Genomic DNA, 20,906 nt, shown 5'->3' with positions numbered 1-20,906 from the left:
GGAGCGGAGAGGGGCACAGAGCGTTTGCTAACAGGCGTCAAGTGTGAATACGTGGGCTAGGGTGAAGAGATAGCGGCTAGCCGAGGTTTGGTACTGTACAGGGAGCAGTGTGTTTTCCAGCTCAGTATCACCATGACCACCAGGTGGCACTGGAGTGCATCATTTGTAAAGGTAATAGCATTTACTGGCTAAAAGAACATGCAGTGCAACATGCTCTACTGGGATTCTTTTAAGACCAATAATCAGACAGCAGACGGTTTGTGGGCAGTGATAATGACAACAAGATGCCACTAAGTGAATGAGTCACTATATTATCATCTGAGCAACAGTAATGAACAGCAAACTCTGCAATCTCGCACCAATCTGCCAAGGGAAGGGGTCCAGTATCACATATTTTTGTCTCAGAGAGCTGGTTCATATAAGTATCCTGCATGTGCTTCCAACATCGATCCTTTGTAAGCTCACCGCTGAGGTGTGGAGAGAGTCAGTGAGAGAAGACTCAGAAGGAAGACAGACAGCCACAGAGCCCATTGAGCCAGCCAGGGAACCGTTGGGCCCGCCCCCGCTACCATCCAGAATGGTGGCATTGGTCAAGGCAACTTGGTCCAAGCTCTGCGATTGGTGGAAAGAACGAAAGCAGGGAAGAAAAAAGAAATAAAATAAAAAGACAAGACTAAGGGGTCAGAGAGGTGAAGACAGAGCAGATAGAAAAAGAAGCTGAACAACAGGAAGCAGAGGGGAGGAAAAAAAAGGTGTTCACCTCATTCTCCAACACCACTATTAAGCCCGGACTATAACAGTGATGTGCCTGAACATGAAATGCACTGCACACACACGCCCCAAAAAAATAAAACACGGGAACCAGGAGTATCTGAAACATCTCCAGTGAGACACCATGGAAGACGACAAGACAGAAATGTTGAACAGTGAAATACATATAAAAGCTAGCATCAACTCTTGAGTATGTATGTGTGTCTTAATGTGCATTCGTAATATGTGTGTCCAGCTGAGGAGATGCCTGTCTGCAGGGAGGTAGTGGTAACCTGTTTTAACACGTTAGCACATATCAGCCCTGTTTCAGCATACCAGCATTTAGCGGTGCACAGAACGATCACTGATTAGCACTGCAAACACTCGGCTGACACACAAATGCATGCACGTGTTCAAGCACAGACACGCTCATTCTGGCCCTTTTTGTTTGTAGTAGTGGTCTTACAAAATACTGATGAAGTTGGGAAACTGTGTCTATACTAAGAGCAGCAACACACACACACACACACACACACACACACACACACACACAGGCGGAGAGACATTTCCACAATGAACTACTGAATATTTGTCTCTCTTTCCAGTCAACATACGCAAAGCAGCTTTCCTGGCATGCCTTGCCTCTACCATGACATCCTCCCAAAAACCATGCCCCAATGAGTTGAGGAATGCAAACATTCCACAGAAACAGAAAAATGGGAGATGTGGAAGAGTGTCTCTGTGTGCGCATTTTGGGGGGTGGCGGTGAATGGGGAGACTAGACAGATAGGAGAAAGCAGAGAGGACGCGGAGAGAGACTGACGCCGGAGGATGAAAAGACGAAGAGGAAGGAAGAGGAGAAACAGGAGGAATGTGTTTTCCATCAGGTCCATCTGGTGCTGCATTCCACAGGCGAGATATCCTGAGGGAGATCCACATTGTATCTTAGGGTGCCTCGCACACCAAGGGGTCATCATGGGTCATCATGGGTCACACCCCCCCAAACCCAAAATACTGAAAAATAGCCAGGTCCACTATAGGGTGAGTATAGCATTCATTAACCACAAGCTAATATATTAACAAGAACCTGATGATGGTTCAAACGTTCCAGTTACACCAACAAAGAGCTATTTTCTTATTTAAAGTGTCCAACCAAAGAGGCTGACAGTCGCTTATGGTATTTGGATCAACTGCTCCAGACACACAAATCACTCACTGCAACTCTGAGTCAAACTGAAAAGGAGGAAAGGGTCAAATGATTACCTGTCATGTGGAGAAATGCTTCAGCGCAACACGCAAAAACTTGGCTGCACAGGACCACAACAAATAACTGCACATACTCATGACCACACAAAGCACACATTAATAACACCACGTCTAATGCCTCGGCTAAAAAACACACAACAAAACAACTAATTCACTCTGTCAAAACAAAAGCACGCATGGATGGGTGGATGAACAAAAGGACCACACAGCAACCGAACCATGACGCTCGAGGGAGAGCCCCATCAGCAACCTCAAAGAGGCAGGGGTAGATAAACAGACTGTGTTACATATGGAGCGTGCGCACACACACACACACACACACACACACACACACGTCAAGCCGCCCCTGGACCAGTCCAGGACCACACAGCACCCACACCGGCGTGGAGATATGGAAGCGGATGGATGGGGTTTAAGTGCAGCGTGGTGGTGGTGGGGGACGACGACTCACCGTGGGTGTGGTCAAGGACGCTTGGCCAATCAGGTAGGAGTTAGAAACGGACATGCTGAGGCCCAGCCCAGAGCCCGCCTCCTCCATGGCCGCTACAGACGGCTGGAGGTGGCAGGAGAGAGAAGAGGAGGAGGAGGAAGAGGGGGAGGAAGAGTGGGAGGCCTGAGAAGGAAACAAAGAGGACGAAAGAATGGTGGAAAAAATAGAAAAGAGAGGGAGTGAGAGTAATGGGGGTTAAGAAAGGCAACAGGGGGAGAACAAGGTGTTAAGGGAGGAAAAACAGAAGAAAAAAGAGGGACAGTTTATTACACTAGTAAGCAAGACTGAATTAGAGCAGATTTAATCAAAGTTCAGCAGCAGAGAAGTGAAGTTGAAGTGGTGAAAGCTGAGGAGGATTCTGGTAGTTCAGCTGAGAAGAACCAGCTCACTGGCTGTGGAAATAAGTACTTAACAGACTGCCGCTGCTGAAGTGTTAATGAATATGGGTCTACCGTTATGTTTAAGTTGAAGTGCTTCCTAGAAAGCTCTAATTACTTCAAGGTTCATATGACCTGTGCATGCAGGTTACACACATGTATGTCTGCTGTGACAGTTTAATAAACTTTATTTTAATATCCTGAGCTTCAGGGGCTTTACAGAAACCAGGCCAACTACAACACGTTCTAAACAGGACCAATATTATCCGCTCTGGGTTTTTTTTCACCCATTTCCTTATCCACACAGCAGCTGAAATGACCTTTTTTTTTTCTTTTGCAAAGCCGTGTAAAGTCGCCAAAGCATGTAAGCCTGGAACATGGGTTTATGGAGGAGGCAAACAGGCTTATTCCAGTGGGCCACGAGCTCATCAAGTCCAAAACATGAGGCCAGATTAGGCCTTGCAGCAGGAGCAGAGATGGCTTCAGTTTGACTGTACACTCAAACAAAGGATGATAAAAATAAAAGCTGAGCACAGGGCTCCAAATACACAGTTGTGGTGGCAGAGAGAGGACAATGGACAAAGAGAGAGGAAAAAAAAAAAAGACTCTGCGGTGGCCACAAAGTCTATTTTCTTCACTCAGCTATGATACTGTACGTCTAGCTATACCTTGGAGAAGAGCGTCATCTGTTTACTGTCCACAAATGTACTGTCTTCATTACTTCAAAGCTCTGGGCCAACCACAGATCAATTTGTCACCTTCAAATAGGTATGGCAGACATTAGTCAGGGAACATAGGTAGGTGTGTTTCTTTGTGAGAACGCCATGTCTCATATGTGACAGTCTGGCAACCACAGACCACGGACTGAACATGCTATGTTTTGCAGCCCTAAATGGAAATTCTGATATATTTCAACCTTGCGTACATCCCATAAATATGACCATTGTGACTCTTTGGGTTGTCCACCCCCCCTTAACAAACATGGCTATTCCAGGGGGCTACTTCCTGTGTTTACTCGATCAGACGAGCATTTTTAAAGAGGTCATATTATGTTTTTTGGCTTTTTCCCTCTCTCCTTGATCGAGTTATATATATTTTTGTGCATGTAATAGGTTTGCAAAGTGAAAAAGCCCAAAGTCCACCCCCACAGAAAACTCCTCTCAGAACTGCCTGAAAACACCTAGTTTGTATTCTAGCCGTTTCATACCTGTGCCGACACAGTGATGAAAGCAAATGCGCGTCATAACACCAAGCAGCTACTCCAACACGCCCTCAAAAACACACAGAGCTGCAGCACACACCTCTCCTCTCCCTTTCAAAACACTTGCTACCCTCCAGACAGTCAATGGACATAAAGTTGTTACTGTGATGTAGAGACCGAGCTCAGTTAAAACTTTATGGATGGAAGATACATTTGTTTCAACTTAATAACTCACCACTCTGAAACTCTTGTTCCAGTCCATGTTGCTAAGCTGGTAAGGGGAACATGAACAGCTGAACAGAAGCCGTGTTTACTGGCTTCTCACGACCCACCCTTCTCTGCTTCTAATTGCCTAGTAGTCCTTAACTAGGAACTGCGCGTCTGCAAGTCCCAACAAAGATCTTGTATAGGCAAGATGTGTCACTCCATAACTAAAACCAAGTCTACAACATACAGGGTGAAAAGAGGCAGCAATGTGCAATATGACAAAAATATGGTGTTTTTTGAAAATAAAACCATGTAAACACGTTCTGGTACAACCCCTAAATAAGATTTTGAATCTGAAAATGGGCATAATATGATCAATTTAAAAAAATCACATTTATTTGGAAAGCTGGAAGAAAATAGTATGTTCATGTAGGACCTCATGACTCAAACTAGTAAGAAGCTGGTTGAGAAAAAAATATTTCAGGGCTTTTAAAGGTTTAATTTCAAACTCACATGGCTTATCACAGAGTGACTTCCTCTGCTATGACTTATCCTATTTCTCTTTCACTCTCCTCCTCTGACTCTCCATCAGACAGTTGTCTCAATTAACCCAGACGCCGACCCACATTAAGATAAGTTGACTGGATCTGATGCGGGACTGATAAGGCTGGTCTTATCTCCCACTAACAACCAAACACCTCAGTGTACGCACAAGCGTCTGCTTTGGTTACAAAAATGGTGAGGAGGGGAGATAGAGAGTAAGGAGGAGCTGAATAGGTGAGAGATAAGCGGCTCGAGAGAATATTGATGAGGATTACCACTGGAATGTACTTTAGCCCCAGAAAATACTATCTGCATTATTTCTTCTCAGACACTCTTTGTCATGTGATTCTAGGTACAGTATGATCTCATAAATTAATAGTGTAATAAATGAAGGTTCCATTTTGGTCTTAATTTAAGGAAGATGAACTGAACAATTTAAGGAATTTCAATTACAGCTTTACTCATGCAGTTCAAATGAGTAAACCCAGCTATTTTTTCCTACCCACTTGCAGAAGACACTTATTTACTTTAACTCTGGTAGTTTATGAGAAACAGCACAATATCGAAGTAACTGGTTTTGGTTCTTCAAAAGCGTCACGGTAATCATACTTGCACACACAGAGGGGTTTCTTACCAGTTGCCTTTGTTTCGGGGGCAATGCTGGAGGTAGCACCGGCTCGTGGACTGAGTCGGTGCTGCTGAAGGAGTCATTGAAGCCGCAAACCTCCTGGAAACGCTTGTTACGCTGCTCGTAGATGCTCTCGCTCTGCGGCATCTGGTAGAACACGGAGGGCTGGGGCTCAGAGTAGTCTTCGACAAACTGCATGTACTGGAGGACTGGAGGAAGGAGGGGGATTAGATTATAAAACATGTATTGTTTTTTTGTTTGTTTAGTTTTGACTTTGAACATTTCTTTCAACAGTAAATTTTGCCCTCTTAAATTACTCCTCACTTTTCATTAAAGAGGCAATCCAATAATTTACCATTGCACTTTCACAAACTTGAGAGACTTACATGGGACATATTTACAAAATGAACAGTAAAAATCAAATGAGCAAACTTGACTTTTACTCTTACTATTATGGGTCAAGTTCCAAAAACACCAGATCCTACATTTCCCATAATGCAACTCAAGAGCATCTTTCATTATGGTGCGTTCCATTTGACATGGGAAGTTGGAATTTCTGAGTTCATAGGTCAAAATTTCAAAGGGAACGCCCCCCTTAAGTCAGAATCCCGACTTCGGAAGTCGGGACAATCGCACTACCCCGACTTCAGGATCCAAGCTGGCTGTCGAGGTATCAACAGTTAGTGAAAGCTATATATATATATATACATATACACACACACTGTTTATTAGCACTTCTGTGTACTAGAAATGTTCGTGCTGTCCAACAGCTGTATGTGGTCGTGTTGCTACAGTGTTTAGTGTGAGTAAATACCACACAATGCGTTTTTTTTAAATCAACCGGCGTATCAATAGCTAACCTGGCCAGTTGTAAACAACGGCTGGCTAAGCGAGGTTTTCCGACTTGTTAACTGGAACGCCGTCAACTCGGGTGTGACGTCATTCCCAGCTCTGACCTACGACTTCCGAGGTAAACGGACCATTAGACCCTCCCTGCAGGGTTAACCTCCATGTTTTTTGAACACCACACCCTCCCTCAGTGTGTAAAGCAGGCTTTCTGCTAAAAAAAACCCCAAAATATCCAAACCCAAGATGAGATGACTCTGATGACATCACCATGCCATTATCAGCTGTTTTCTCAGAATTGACCATTCGCTAAGCCACGCCCCCCTTAGTTACTGTTGTTAAGTCAGACAAACTGTTGGATTTATCACAGTGCTGCCACTGTCTATAACTGCACTCCCTGGAGACAGAAAGGTTAGCATTATACACTTGAAGGTTGTATTCAGGCTGTCAAACTGGTGTCCTACTGATCACAGAATAAAAGACAACCACTGCATCACTTGACAATTGAGACAGAGGATAACGATATTAAAGGATCAACAGTGTTCCTGTAAAGCTGGGTAGGTCTCTGTGCAATCATTTAACAGCAAAAACAGTAGGGTTATATAACGTTATATTCAGTAGTATGGTAAGTTATGTAACTAGCATTAGCTAGCTAACACATTACATTAGGAACAATCCTCACTCAATTTTTTTCCGGATTTGTTTTAGGTTTTGGAAAGGGAATAAATCGTACTTCTCATTTCAACCTCTCTGGGTAGTGACTGTAACTATTACAAGTGCCCAGGAACAGCCCTTGACCATATCTTGGAAAAATACAGCAAATAAAAGCTAGAAAATTATGCTTTTTGCACACGAGTCATGAAAGTGTTGGATCTCAGTTAGTGCGAGTCCTATTCTGAGCTGTGATTGGTCAGCTGCATATTCAGGACGTGGCTTAGCGAAGGGTCAATTAACAGTGGAGTGTCCCTTTAAACTGGCTTCAAGACAGACAAATCATCCATGCATGTAGCCATGCATTGTAATAAGTGTTTAATAAGTGTTTAAACTAAGAGGAAGGGCTGACTGTATGGAATGGCATAATACAGTAGCTTGAGAGGAAGTGATGTAGCAGGTGTGTCAGGAAATGACCAAATGTTGCCCTCTGTGCCCTTGGAGCCGGACCCATTGTAGCATATCCTGGTATTCACTTCCTGCCTCTATTCACAGTGGAATATTTCCTTGACATAAGCTATGCTTCAATGAACTGCCAATGTCCCACTGTCCCTTCCTTAATCAACCCCATCCCTTCCTTTATTCTTCCCTACATTAAACTCTTTGTCCCTGCCTTTGCCTCTATGTCATCACATAAAGGTCTTTCTTCTTCCTCATCTTCATTGCTCCCTCATTACGCTCCCATGCACTCCCTTTTCCTCACTTACTGTTTCTGCTTTTCTTTTCTGGCAGTGGCGGTGGGCTGGCGGGGACATCTGCATTCTCACTGGCTATGTATTGGGTGACGAACACGCCCCCATTTGTCTGTGGCATGGGTGAGATGGGTGTGAAAAGGGGGAATGGCGGTGTAGGGTGCAGCTCCTCTTCAGACAAATTGTCATATTGAGAGGGGTAGCGCTCATAAAGCACCCTGGACCCTCCGTCCGGGAAAGGCGATGTCTGGGTGCTGCGGCGCTTCTTCTGGGGCAGGGCAGGGGGCGCGCTGATGCGGGAGGACTTGGTTTGGTTGGGTTGCTGTGTCCAGTATTCAGGCGGCTGCTGGGGTGGAGGCGCACTGAAGCGGGGATGTGAGGGATGCTGCCCAGGGACCGGAGAAGAGGACTCGCTGTGAGACTCAGGCAGGGGGCTCAGGCACCCTCCCACCGGTATTGGGGGCAGGTTTTCCCCAGCTGACAAGTCTTGGTGGAGGAAGTCATAATCTGGGTCGTAATGCTCGGTGTTGTCTGAAAAGTAAAATAATTGCATTTTTTATTAGCAAACAGACTTTTTTTCTTTTTACATGCTTATTACAGCATTATATGTTGAAATGTATATTGTAATATGTATATTAACTTTTTGGGAGAAAACTGGTAGTTCCGTGTAAAATCAAACGTTGAGGACCCCCATATCCCCAAAATGGCATGATTCCCGTTTTGCTGCAAAGCTTCGACTGTGACATTGACAGTCGAATCGAAGCATCGAATCTTTGACTATTTGGGGTCAGCCCCAGTTACACTATACGGACACTTTTAGATTGGTTGGGTCCGGTCAATGTACTTTTTGCAAGTTGTAAACATTAACTAGGCTACCAATAAAAGATGGACTGTATCTATCCTCTCAACCAACAAAAGCTGATTACAGATCTAAAGTGATTTAGAACTACGTAGAAAATGATGAAAGCTACGCCTAATTAAATTCTAAAGGATTCGGATTAGATACGATTTTACGCTAGATTCAGATATGATAAAATGCCATCGACCCCCAACCTTTAGTTTGTCTTTGCAGTCTTACCAAGTGTCTCACAGCTGGTGTTACGAGAGCACTGACCACTGTCTTGCTCCATGGAGGAGAGCTGTTCATCAGACTTGCTAAGTTTCCCCATGCTGCTGCATGGAGACAAGCGTGGAGAGTCGCCCCCATAGGACTGGCTCCCCCCGGAGAAACGCCTCTGAAGGAACTCCTGCTCATAGTCCTGCTTCTGCATAGACAAAGAAAGACCATTTGATGGATATTTCCTGTACATTATGTTGAAAGAGTCTTAAAGTTAAACTGAAGGTATTGCGTATAAAGGACCATAATCCTCCACCTGTCTGTGGACGCTGCAGGGCAGGCTGGAGCCGCGGCTCATTGGGGCAACCACTGCAACTCGTGTAGGCGAAGGGGCTGACTGACGCTTCTTAGGGGGAAGAGCTGGTGGAGGGCTATCGACAGATACACAGAAAGAGCAGAATAAAATAACAGGCTTGTTGGATGTTTTTGTCCCAGAGGAAAAGTCGATACAGACAATCAGGCAAGCACACAAAATACGGCTTTCTCAGACATGTATGCACACACAAATCCATGTATGAATACATCAACACACACATTATCATCCCTCCTGTGGAATAGTGAGATGAAAGTGAGGGTGTTTCATGTTAGCCTCTCTCAGCTATGACATGAAGCTGGCTTGCTTGTCAGTCCTAAAGTCTCTCAGCGAGTTAATACCAGGTCAAAATGGGAGCAAAGAGTTGAACATAACTAGGCACCATGATATGGAGGCCAGCAAAAAAGAGACACTGGATAAGTCAGTCACACACTGTCATGCACTGGGCGGTCTTCTTATTGGATGATGAATTCTTCAGGGAATGCCCAGGGTGACACAAATGTTATAATGGGATAATGCAACCATGCAAGTCAAAAACACTTTCATCCAATCCAGAAGCTTTATGGGGGTCTAGGGTGGGATGTTATAATGGAGACAGATGATCCTATGGGCTAACATACTTCTCCTTCTGGGAGGGTCTCCTTTGGCCAGCGTCAGCACTCAACTGTGCTCTGTTCACAGAATCCAAAGGGAAACCACAGATGAAAAAAATTTGAGAGAGACAGCAGAGGGAGTTCGACAGGAAGAGACAGAGCAACAAACAAACCAAAGTACCATATTTAAAGTGTGAAAGTAATGAAAGGAGTGTGTCATTTTGAGCATTTGGATCGATGGATATGCAGCTGAATCTCATGGGAAAAGACTATCAAACTACATCAGAAAATACACTATACACCAAAATGCCTTCGACTGTCAAATTTAATAAAAGGTCTAAATCGTCTAAAGGTCTAAAAATGAAATAAATAAACAGAAATTCCCCTTACATACCCACACGCTAAAAGCCTTCTTTATTCCTCATTTGATATTTGTGAAACGTTTTCAGATGTAAAAATAAGTTAAACTTAAAATGAAACAGCTGTCATGAGCAAATGCAGAATGGGCACTTCTGCTATTGTGACACGAGTGCAAAAGTTCATAATGCCTCTGAGACACCCTCACCACCAAGCCTTGTTTGGTTGGCTTCACAATGGATGGAGAGACAAAACCTAAAGAGAATCTATGACTTCAACAAATACAGCTTCATGAAATACCAGTCCTTCCACAGCAATGTTTGGCCAAAGTGGAAGCTTCAGCGAGAACTGTTGGCTGAGAAATTCCTACTAAATTAATATTTCAGCCCATTGTTGACTTTCACATTGACCAAACCAACAACCTGAATTTCAGTGTTGGATCCATTAATTGCAAAGAAACATCTCTACATAGATAGGACACAGAATATTACAGCTACAGTTATAGTGTGTGTTGTCCTCACCTGAGCTCTGCCATTTTGGCTTCGGGAAGGGGGGGTTTGGGAGGGGCTACTTCCTCATCTTGTATGTCAGAGGCAGCTGCTGCAGGAGTAGCTGCTGGAGTAGTCTTATTCGAAACATCCTGCTCCCGATGTATCAAGGGCATCTCTGATGACACGCTGCTACACAGATAAAAGCTGTCTGAGTGAATGAACTACTTTGAGAGTATGTTTGTATTCTGGAGAGAGCGCTTTGTACTCACCTCTCTGCTGTGGTTGCAGGTGGTGCAGGTTTGTTAGGGGTAGTGGGTGACGGCTGCTCCTGTTTCTCTATGGTCAGCTTCACCAATTCCTGTTCAAGGAAAGACAACACAGACAGCTTCAGCAGCTGCTACAATAACACCACCACAGGCAGGACAAATAAAACACCATCCATAAAATTTCCTCTATCAGCGAAGGCCATACCTTTACTCCATCCAGCACTGCTTTGATGACACTGGTGACAGACGCCACATTTTCCTTGTCCTCCAAGTCGATGCCATCAAGCATCACTTGGTCTGCCCAGCGGATAAGGTTGGCCAGACTCTGATACACACGGTTATGGCAGGAAGACAGCGCCGAACTGTTGAACAGGTGTGAGAATAGAGTTGAGGCAGGGATGAGGTGGGGTGGCAGGAGGAATTCAGGAAAGAGAAAAAGAAAAGTGGCATATGGAAGAGATAAAAAGGAGGTGACATGGAAACCAGAGGTGCAGAAAGAAGACAACACAGGAGAAGGGGTGTGAAAAAAGCAAGGTCAGGCACATTTTAGACAAAAATCACATAGAAACAAGAACAAGTGATACACTTCCATCCATCTACTAAAAACATATTTGTTGGGGGGGGCTTTTGTTGAGGAACTGCAGGTTTGCTTGACTGCATGCTTGGAGGATGGAATAAGCTAGCTAGTGCTGACAGAAGAATATGTAACCACACGGGGAAGCAGGGTTTGTTTCTGCCTGTAGTGAATGGTGCGTTCAGATCCAACACTAAGGTGTGGCACGGGCCTGTACCAACACGCTGCGGCTGATTCACAGTGCAGGAATATCCCTCCGCTGTGTCTACACAGCTTAGCCCTGTGGTGAGCAGGAGAAGACTGTATGTATGCAGGGTTTTCTGGATTTGAGGGACGGTGGAGCAGTTGGAAGGGTGGAGAGAGGTTTGACCCAGAAAGACAATGTAGGTTGCACTGGAACTAAGTAGGAATAGGGCAATTATTATAACGTTTGCAGCTATGAGTGGCCATTTAGTATGTGTTTGCAGATAGATACATTAACCTTTTGGCAAATAAGCACTTTAAATGAACTGTGTGAGACTGTGTGCCAAGACAGTGGGTAGGAGCTACACCCACTGTTGACCTACTTATTTGACCAATATTGATTTAAATCACTGCAGACAATCCAACACTGCAGTACACCGTTAGCAAACTAACGTAGCATTATTAAAATATGAGGGAAAAATTTTTCTTTCAATGTTTCTCACACTATAGTAACTTGATGTACAGTAGCGTATTTGCCAAATACATCATCAAACGTCTACTGTGATCTATTGGGGTTTGACTCTATTAGACGGAGGTCAAATCCCCAGAGATGGCTGCCTCTCAAGCAACAAGCCATCAATTGCTTCGAAACACTGGGCTGGGAGATACAAAATCTGTGACCTCTGACCACCATACCTTCATCTGCACTGACGGACGGGGAAAGGCATAAAAACAAAAGCAGAGAAGTTCTAACATGTCCCGACAGTCCAAACAAAACTGCAGCTAGGGTTACCTTCACAGAAGGGTTTACTTTACACAGAGAGGAAGTAAAACAAACTTAATCATTGTATCGGTAAAACGAATTTTTCTTCCTCCAAGGTAAGTCTGATATCGTGCCACATCAACAGTAATACATGAATATATTTTTAAAGGCTTCAGGCATAAAGTCCAGGAAGCCTCGGGGTGAGGGATGTTGTCTGTCACAACATATATTATCAATCCTCACAAGCTGCTCAGCAAATGGCGGTCTACATCATGCTAGTTCAAACACGTTCAGCAAGCATACCAATCATGTTGTAAGTTATGGCAAGAATGATAAGAATGAATCAACAAATGGTTCATTGTGAATGATTACATCTATAGTGGGAAAAGGATAGCAAGCCTAGAGCAAGAGTTTGTTGTAAAGACTATTTAAAGACAACAAACTTACTAAGACTTAAGACTTGTTTCCATCCTGGGCTATAAGCGCCTGTGTCCACCAAAGCGTTTTTTGCCAGCTGAAAACGCCATCTGCTCTTCTGAAAACGCCTAGCTGGGAGCGGTGAAGAGGAGGCTGAAACATGAGAGCACAGACTGTCCGTACGTGGGTTCGTGAGATTTTGCGGGCGAGGAAACACCTCGGCGAGTAGGCACATCGTTTCGTTCAAGATCGGATGTGCTCGGTGTGATGTTTGTCCCGCCCCTCCTGCACTGTGATTGGACGGCTGGGAAAAAGTGACAGTGACGAGCGCAGCGTTTTTCCCAAAGTTGAAAATTTTTTCAACTCTCGGCGACCGGAAAAAAAACGCTCAGCGTGGAAAAGACGCTCAGCGCCTCCTCACACTCCTGCCGTTTTTACCAGCTTGGAAGAACGCGGCGCTCCCATTGTAATGAACTGAAAAAAGACGCTGGCTTCAGAAATAAACGCTTTGGTGGGCCCAGGCCCTAAATCATTGGGTTGAGTAGGAATGAAGGAATTCAAATATTTCTAGCTAGCGTTTTGTAAAAACATGGGACTCACCTGTGCTGTATCCGGGCCTCTACTTGAACCAGAGGCAGGATGGCTTCAAGCACCTTGCTGGCCGAGCCTGGAAGCATCTCCAGCACCTTCTTCTCCACGACCATTTTGTCCACGATTGTCTTGAAGTAGCGCAGGGCACTGACCACCTCCTTCTCATGCTCCTCTAGCCGACTAACCTTCTACAAGAAAAAAACAAACAAAAAACACATGATTGTAATACAAAACTACTTTGATTTTACACGTTACAACCTTTAACACCATAAAATGAGTATGCACTGAAATACTTATCACTGAAGAACTTATTTAGAAGTTGGACCATCACAACAGTCTAGGCTCTCTACTGTGGTTCTATTACTCCCATGGTTTGCTCGCACTTCAAAGCGCCATCTATCAAGTGACGTGGCTTTGAGCCATCGCGGTACTACAGCAACTGGCTCTTTCAGCTTCTCTAGTCTTTCACAGCAGGGCTGCTGGGGAATATACTCATTACACTAAAAGCCTTAAGAGGGAGCGAAGGAGTTCATTCAGGAAGCAGCCCAGTTCCATTCATGTCTTTATAGATTTAGACACCTGCTGTAGTGCAGCCAGCCACCACAGAGACTGGGAAGCTGTGGAAACCAGCAGGGAAACTCGCGTACACACACAGACACAATGGGAGTATGGGAGCACAAAACATTAGACAAGAAGACAATCGTCACACAAATAGGCAAACACACACGAAAAAGGTGGCACTTCTCGCACATGACCACACACACACACACAACACCTTATTGGCAGGTTTCTCAGTACTCTTGGCTGCTGGCTCGGGCTGCAGTTGCTTGCCCTTCTTGGATGGAGTCCTCTTGATCTTGGGAGAATGGAACTTGTCCATCAGTTTCATGGTGAAAGAGGACAGATGGGACCGTTGCGAGTCTATGGACAGAGGGGAAAACAGAGAAAGTTGAGTTGTGAGTCGAGGAGGACAGATTCTCAGTGGGGTAAGTAGAAATACACAAACAGATGAAAACCTATGGCACACTGAAGTGCTGATGTCACTATCACACAATGCCAGTCATCTGAAATGATGCTCAAGTTAAGAGCTGAACTCCAGTGAGATTGAAGAACAAGACTGTTATATTTAAAGGAAGAACATTAAAGACAAACTTTTGTCAAATTTGTAACACGCACTGCTGTTTTTATTCCCAAAGAGAGAGGCCAAGTCATAGAGCCTCTTCCAGCAGTCCACTGTATGTGCACAGATGTGAGTGCACACAAAGAGAGACAAGGACAACAAAAGAGTGTGCTTGTAATGAAATACTGTGGCTAATGCTGAGATGAAAATTAGTTTATGGCATAAAATTGAGATGGGCTTCATAATAGCAGAGTAATTTAGCAGAATTCCACTTGTTCACTGTAGAGAGTGCAGATTGTATCCAAGGAGAAGAGTCCCCCACTCCATTAATCCCAGGAGAATTGACTTCTTCACCTCTCTGTCCCCTCCCTCTATCTCCACACCAAACTGAATCAGGAGATAATAACAGCGGTGGGAGTCTGCAGGAAGCGTGGGTTTTTATCAGCGACAAAATTACACCTCTATCTGGTGTAATCTGCCCTCAGCTCGATGACAGCGGGATCTGGCATTCCATGGCCATCAGCGTAAAATCACTGAATGCTGAATAGCAAATCACCAGCAGGAACACACCCATAAACTAGACTTCCAACCGGGCAGTGCTTTCATCTGCACCATCGATCAACATGCTACACACATATCCACCCTACTGTTCCTTCTCTCCACCCCTAATCCCCATCATCCCTTACTCCGGGCAAAAGCCAAAGTTTGCTGAGGCAGCCAAGGACGACGGTGTGTCTCATTAAAAATGTTGATGACAACGCTTCCACTGTAGTTTCCTCCCGATACAAAGGCATGCATCGCCCCTTTGGCTCTGGTTTTACACTGCATTTAAAAAAAAAAAAAAACTTTGCTCAATATTGTGCAAAAATAAATCAACGCTGGCTGTTCTGCAGGTCCCTTACTAATGAGTGGGTGGCTGATTAAATAAACTGTTACTGGAAATGTATCTCTAACAACTTTAATCCGCATTTGACCTAGTTCTGAACATCCAAACAGGTCAAATCACTCACATGTTTGACATAAATATGCCAGCTTTGTTAAAATACAACATAACTCTAATATTAGAAGACATGTGCAAGACTAACATAGAATTGTAGTAAATTTCCTTAGTAGCACAGTTAGAACAAACCACAATGTTAGAGAAAGCACCCTCCTCACCATCCTCTAAACTTCAGCTAGTTAGCCAGGCAGGATTGAAGGAGGAGAGAAGGACGACATAGTGATAGAGCTTGTCATAGAGTCAGATTAGTGATTAGGCACAGTGAAGAGTGACAAACCTGTTCATTTCAACAGATGTCTGGATCAATACTCTGCATCTTGGCCAAAGGTTATGCTGTGCTGATATAGTGTGCCTAAATAGGTAGCGCTGACAGTGTGTGAGCATTTTTTTTTCCTTCCCTGAGGCTAAACATACCTGCGCTAGCCAGTTTTGCCACAAGCCTGGGTGCTATCCTGGCAAGGTTTCACTTTATGGCAGTGCGCGGAGCGGACCATAGGCTTTTGATTGCACGGCAGCCTCCACACGAAATTAGTCTCATATAATCGTTTCTATTTGACCTTGTTTCCCCCATTTCCTGGCACAAGTGCAGAGACTGTGGCTAATATCATAATATGCTGGACCCTCTCGCTAAATCCCAGCCCGAAGAGGCCCAGAAGGACTATGTGTGAGTTTACAGCTGAAACCCTGAGTCCCAGGCCGGAGTGACATCAGCACAATGAGTCACCGTCATGATCGATACAGCTGGTCCCTCAGACACCAGCGCAGCCCCTGTGGCTCAGCTGTTCATCACGCACACAGGGCTGGTTCCCCGTCTCCCCTGCTCCTTATTCAGTTCTCTCCCACCTCCCACACTCTCTCTTCAGTTCTGAGAACAGAAAGCCACCCCCACTCTCCTTCACTGTAGAGTTCGCTGGAAGTCTGGCTCTGCATGGAAATGACATCATCAACAGAAAGAAATGAAAAGGGTGAAAGAGAGAGAGAGAATACAGTGAAGTGCTCTGTTGTAGTCATGTACACCTCTCACTATAGACGGGCCAGCCATCCCTCCTGCTCTCCCCAGCTGCCTGCCTGCTGCTGTCCAGAATTATGAGGTAGTGATGTCATCAGTTGTAACGTCTCAACACTGAATCTGACTAGTCAAGGACTCGACTGAAAGAAACCTCACATGGAAAACATTTTTTTTTTCCACTCTTCCGCTCTGTACTCTCGTACACCTGTAAAACATTTTCGTACACAATGTCAAGTGTTTTTTTATAGCCAATATTTGGATTTTTTTTTACTGCCTTAAGATTGCTTTTAAAGATGTAGTGAACAGAGAAGGGTTGGACACGGACGATCTTTAAAAAAAAAAATAGTCCTGCTAGTGGCTCCCAAATTTCTTCCCTACTCCCTTTAAAATACAGTGCAATACAGTAGCAGAGCCAGCCTGATAAACAGTGAAGTGTGGTTACACTTCCATAAAGGGTGAGGTTTGTCTCCTCTGTTGAACACACACACACACACACACACTCACTCACTCCCCTGAGCCTCACTTTGTTACACTGCAACCTCACAACCACTTGCAGAGTACCGTGTGATGACTTGACAGTTCTGCAATTAAGGTCACTGAATATAGCAATAAAACATTAAATGACAGTTCATTGCAAAAGTCAAATCAAAATCAGTGACGTTTTTTCATGATGCTATAAAGGATATATGAAAAAGAAAATAATCACAGTTGGAAGATTTAGCAAGTAAACATATTTTGGAGGCATTTAAATTGCTTAAACACTTGCATTGTAAGGCCTTGGGGACATTAAAAAAAACACTCCCGTCTGAACGACTCTTGAACAAAGCCTGGGAGAGTTCTCAAATAACTCTGTGGTAGAGCAGAGTCCCCAGGAGCCTTCCAGTAGCTGGATTGTCTCAAAGCTTAATTACACAATAAGTAAATACAAACACACACACACACACCAGGGGGGTACATTTATGGGTGCTTCTGGCAAAAACACACTGTTAAATGTATGCAATACACCTTTAATTGTATACAGTGCATCTGATAAATATTCACAGTGCGTCGATTCTTCCACATTTTGTTATGTTACAACCTTCTTCCAAAATGGATGAAATTCATTATTTTCCTCAAAAACAGTACCCCATAATGAAAATGTGAAAGAAGTTTGATGATCAGTGGAAACAGGATGCACCTGAGTAAAATTTTGAGTGTCATGGCAAAGGCTGTGAATATTTATGTACATGTTATTTCAAACAAACGTCTTTCACATTGTCATTATGGGGTATTGTTTGGAGAATTTTGAACTTCATCCATTTTGGAATAAGGCTGTAACATAACAAAATGTGCTAAAAGTGATGCGCTGAATACTTTCCGGATGCACTGTATTTCGCCATTCTCTCACATGTTTTCTGATTAGCAAAGTTAACAGACCCACATTTAATTCTGTTTTGCTGGAACGTTATGATACCAGCCATCCAGGTACATCAAGTATCTTCCATGGAAGTTTAACCTGTCCTGAGTTTCCCCTCCCACAACACAGACCCAACAACTCAACTCCTATCTTTCCAGGCTTCCATCATAACTCTGAATCAGTAACATATAACGTCTCTAAAAAAAAGAAGAAGAAGAAAAAAAAAAAAAAAAAATAGATCGACTCATTTTGCCATTTAAACACGAACAAGGATTTCCCTGCCTAGCTGCTCTTTAGCCGGACTGCCAAAGTAAATTAAAATAACTGCAAAAGCAAAGCAAAAACACATAATAAACATTTTTATGGTACACTTTGTGCTTCAGGCAAATATGATAATGTTTTCCCAAAAGGTGTAATGAATAAATAAAGCTTTTGCACATCTGAAAGGATGTCTGACAGACGATATTACGATTTATCAAGTCATATTTCCAAAAACAATGCACATCACATCAGTCAGAGTTTTATTTCAGCAGCATCATTGCTATATTATATATGATTTCTCTGTTGAGAGGCTAAATGGCGCCAAATTGGTTATAGTCTAATGGACAACACAGACCAGGACAGACTGAAACATATCCATATGTCCCGTCAGCATCAAAACCTTGGATTTATCCAGGAAGTGGTTGGTATTTTTACATGTGGTATTTGCTCTAAATGATACATAAAATAATGAAAAAGGAACCACACATTTATATTAATACAAAATGTACCTTACTTTGCTTGCTGCCTGACCAAATGTCCGGACAGAGGATACACAGTAAAATATAATAAAAATAATATATCTCAGCAGGAAATCTCAGGATCACAGTCACTGGTAGTGATACCACACAACTGATGACAGGTGACGTATGAGCTTGTCCAGATCTGACTGAAGAACTGTCAGGCTGGCAGATTGATCTGGTTCTTGTTCAGTACAGGTGTGATCTATACAGGACAGCTGGTCGGCCCCTCACTGGCTGAGGACTGTGTGAAGGGATACAGGGGAGGCTGTGCTTAAGGTTACACACACAGCTGTCAGTCCTGCTGAACTCCCTCAGCGAGGACTGCTCAATGAAAGTCAGCATGCCCCACGTAAATGGCCTTGTTAGTCCCTCTAAAAGACTGAAACAAGAGTAAGAAAAGTCACTGTGCCAGCTGTTGAAGAGAGAAGAAGGCAAGTGGAAAAAACTCATCTGAATGTGTGTGTACAGGAGATAGTTAAATTGATGTCTGAAATAATTATCTAAACAAAGCAGTAAGGGACAGTAAACATTAGCTGAAATGGTGTGTAAAATGATAAGAATAAATGGACTGCCTAAACGAAATTTGTAATCTGCTCTAAACTGACCACATGGAAAATACACAAGCGTTGAGTGGAATTAAACTAAATACTAACACCAGTACGCTAACATGCTCACAATGACAATGCTAACATGATAATGAAGGTATAATATGCCATATGAACGTGTGTTAACTGGTCTAGCACTAAACACAAAGTAGCCTGGAGATGAGGCTGATGGGAATGTCATTAGTTTTGTAGGTATTTGGTCATAAAACAAAGTACCAGACAAAAAAAATTGGACCTGATGATGGCGCTAGATGAAAGGTTAAAGGGGAGGGGTTACCAAAGTTAATACAATTTATCATGAGGGAGACATGTATCATGTATAATATCTGCACAAAATATTATCATCTATTATATTATATTGATAGATATTTGACTGGATAAAAGTGAAAACTGACCTGTGGCTATAGGAAAAGTCAGCAGGATTCCCCCTCTGAGAACCATGAAAAATTGTATCAAATTTCATGGCAATCCATCTATTAGTTGTTAGAGATATTTCAGACTAGACCAAAGTGATGGGCCAACAAATAGACATTCTAACATCCCCGTCCCTAACGCCATACCAGTTGATTTGACCCTTTTTACTCAGATGTAGCAGATGTGAAAAAGACAGCCTATTATTTTAAGTATATTTAATACAAGCTTCAGTTAAGTCGATGCATAAAAGAGGTGGAATGAGTCTGCATCCATTTATAATAGGTGTATTATTTACTGCACTTCTAAAACACAAAATACATTCATTCTTGAGAACTTGTGAAAAGGAGATGAACCCCACCCTGGGATACATGTAAATAGACAGTGCATTGTTTATAAGCAACTTTGCTTGCAATGCGGCCTCATTTGTCTATAAAAATAACAACAAAGTGAGCGAATTACTGTCTGACTGCTACACTTTAAAACAAAAACCGCGGAGTATCATGTCTCCACAGGCAAGACCTTCTGTAGAGCAAGAGTGTGGAATGCAAACCTGAGGCATGTGAGATGAACAGCAGGGAGAAAAACGGAGGAAAGAGAAAAATTTAAGAGGAAATAGTTAAGTACTTAGTGAATTATTTATTCTCCCCATTGTAGTGGTTGTCTTCCTGCTGGTTGTGCTCAATTTTAAATAGGAATCCTCTTTACGTGCCCGTTCATCAACACACTGCACTATAGGATACAGTGGGCTGTGTGTGTATATGTACTGCACCAGTCTATGATTGCAAGCAAAGCTACAGTCCAAGGATGGCAGGGAAGAGAGCAAGCTCTAGTTTGAAACGTGGCCCTGGTTAATGGTTGATTTCAGGAGTAATGGGGGAAGAAGTCCAGTGGTGGGTTTTACAGTTTTCCAGCTGTGCTGTTTGAGTATGCTGTTCAACAACGAGCTACAGGAAGACTGAGCGCATCCAGTCCACTTACTGAGCTAGTAAATGAGATACAGTGGATGTTAAGTGCTCAGTTCCCCAACCATCTATTACATTTTACCTCACAAATGAGTAAAAGAGAAACAGAAGATGGTTTCCATGTGGAAAATCACATTATCAATTGACACATCCAAATGCTGGATTTCTTCAGCCACTCACTTGCCAATGATGTCTGAAGAGCTAAAATAAACATAATGGGCAAATAATCCTGACCTCATCTG

At 43.4% G+C, this 20,906-nt stretch overlaps 1 protein-coding gene across 4 annotated transcripts in view; it reads right to left on the bottom strand.

Annotated features, from left to right (window-relative positions):
* The window catches only part of rapgef1b (Rap guanine nucleotide exchange factor (GEF) 1b), a 45,478-nt gene that overhangs the window by 8,969 nt on the left and 15,603 nt on the right, over positions 1 to 20,906 (bottom strand). For 2 of the 4 annotated variants that reach the window (XM_046066152.1, XM_046066155.1), the window contains exons 2-10: positions 14,152 to 14,297; positions 13,386 to 13,564; positions 11,054 to 11,210; positions 10,852 to 10,940; positions 10,613 to 10,771; positions 9,085 to 9,199; positions 8,790 to 8,976; positions 7,727 to 8,242; positions 5,469 to 5,671 (exon numbers count right to left, since the gene is read on the bottom strand). In XM_046066152.1, the coding sequence (XP_045922108.1) occupies positions 5,469 to 5,671; positions 7,727 to 8,242; positions 8,790 to 8,976; positions 9,085 to 9,199; positions 10,613 to 10,771; positions 10,852 to 10,940; positions 11,054 to 11,210; positions 13,386 to 13,564; positions 14,152 to 14,297 (1,751 nt within the window). Of the gene's footprint in view, positions 1 to 465; positions 623 to 2,471; positions 2,630 to 5,468; positions 5,672 to 7,726; positions 8,243 to 8,789; positions 8,977 to 9,084; positions 9,200 to 10,612; positions 10,772 to 10,851; positions 10,941 to 11,053; positions 11,211 to 13,385; positions 13,565 to 14,151; positions 14,298 to 20,906 lie in introns of all 4 variants that reach the window. The other 2 variants (XM_046066156.1, XM_046066154.1) reach the window with 2 other exon arrangements.

The sequence above is a fragment of the Micropterus dolomieu genome, linkage group LG13, assembly GCF_021292245.1.
Source record: "Micropterus dolomieu isolate WLL.071019.BEF.003 ecotype Adirondacks linkage group LG13, ASM2129224v1, whole genome shotgun sequence".
Lineage (NCBI taxonomy): Eukaryota > Metazoa > Chordata > Actinopteri > Centrarchiformes > Centrarchidae > Micropterus > Micropterus dolomieu.
Note: the sequence above shows the minus strand (reverse complement) of the source record. Positions and strands in the feature narration are given on the sequence as shown.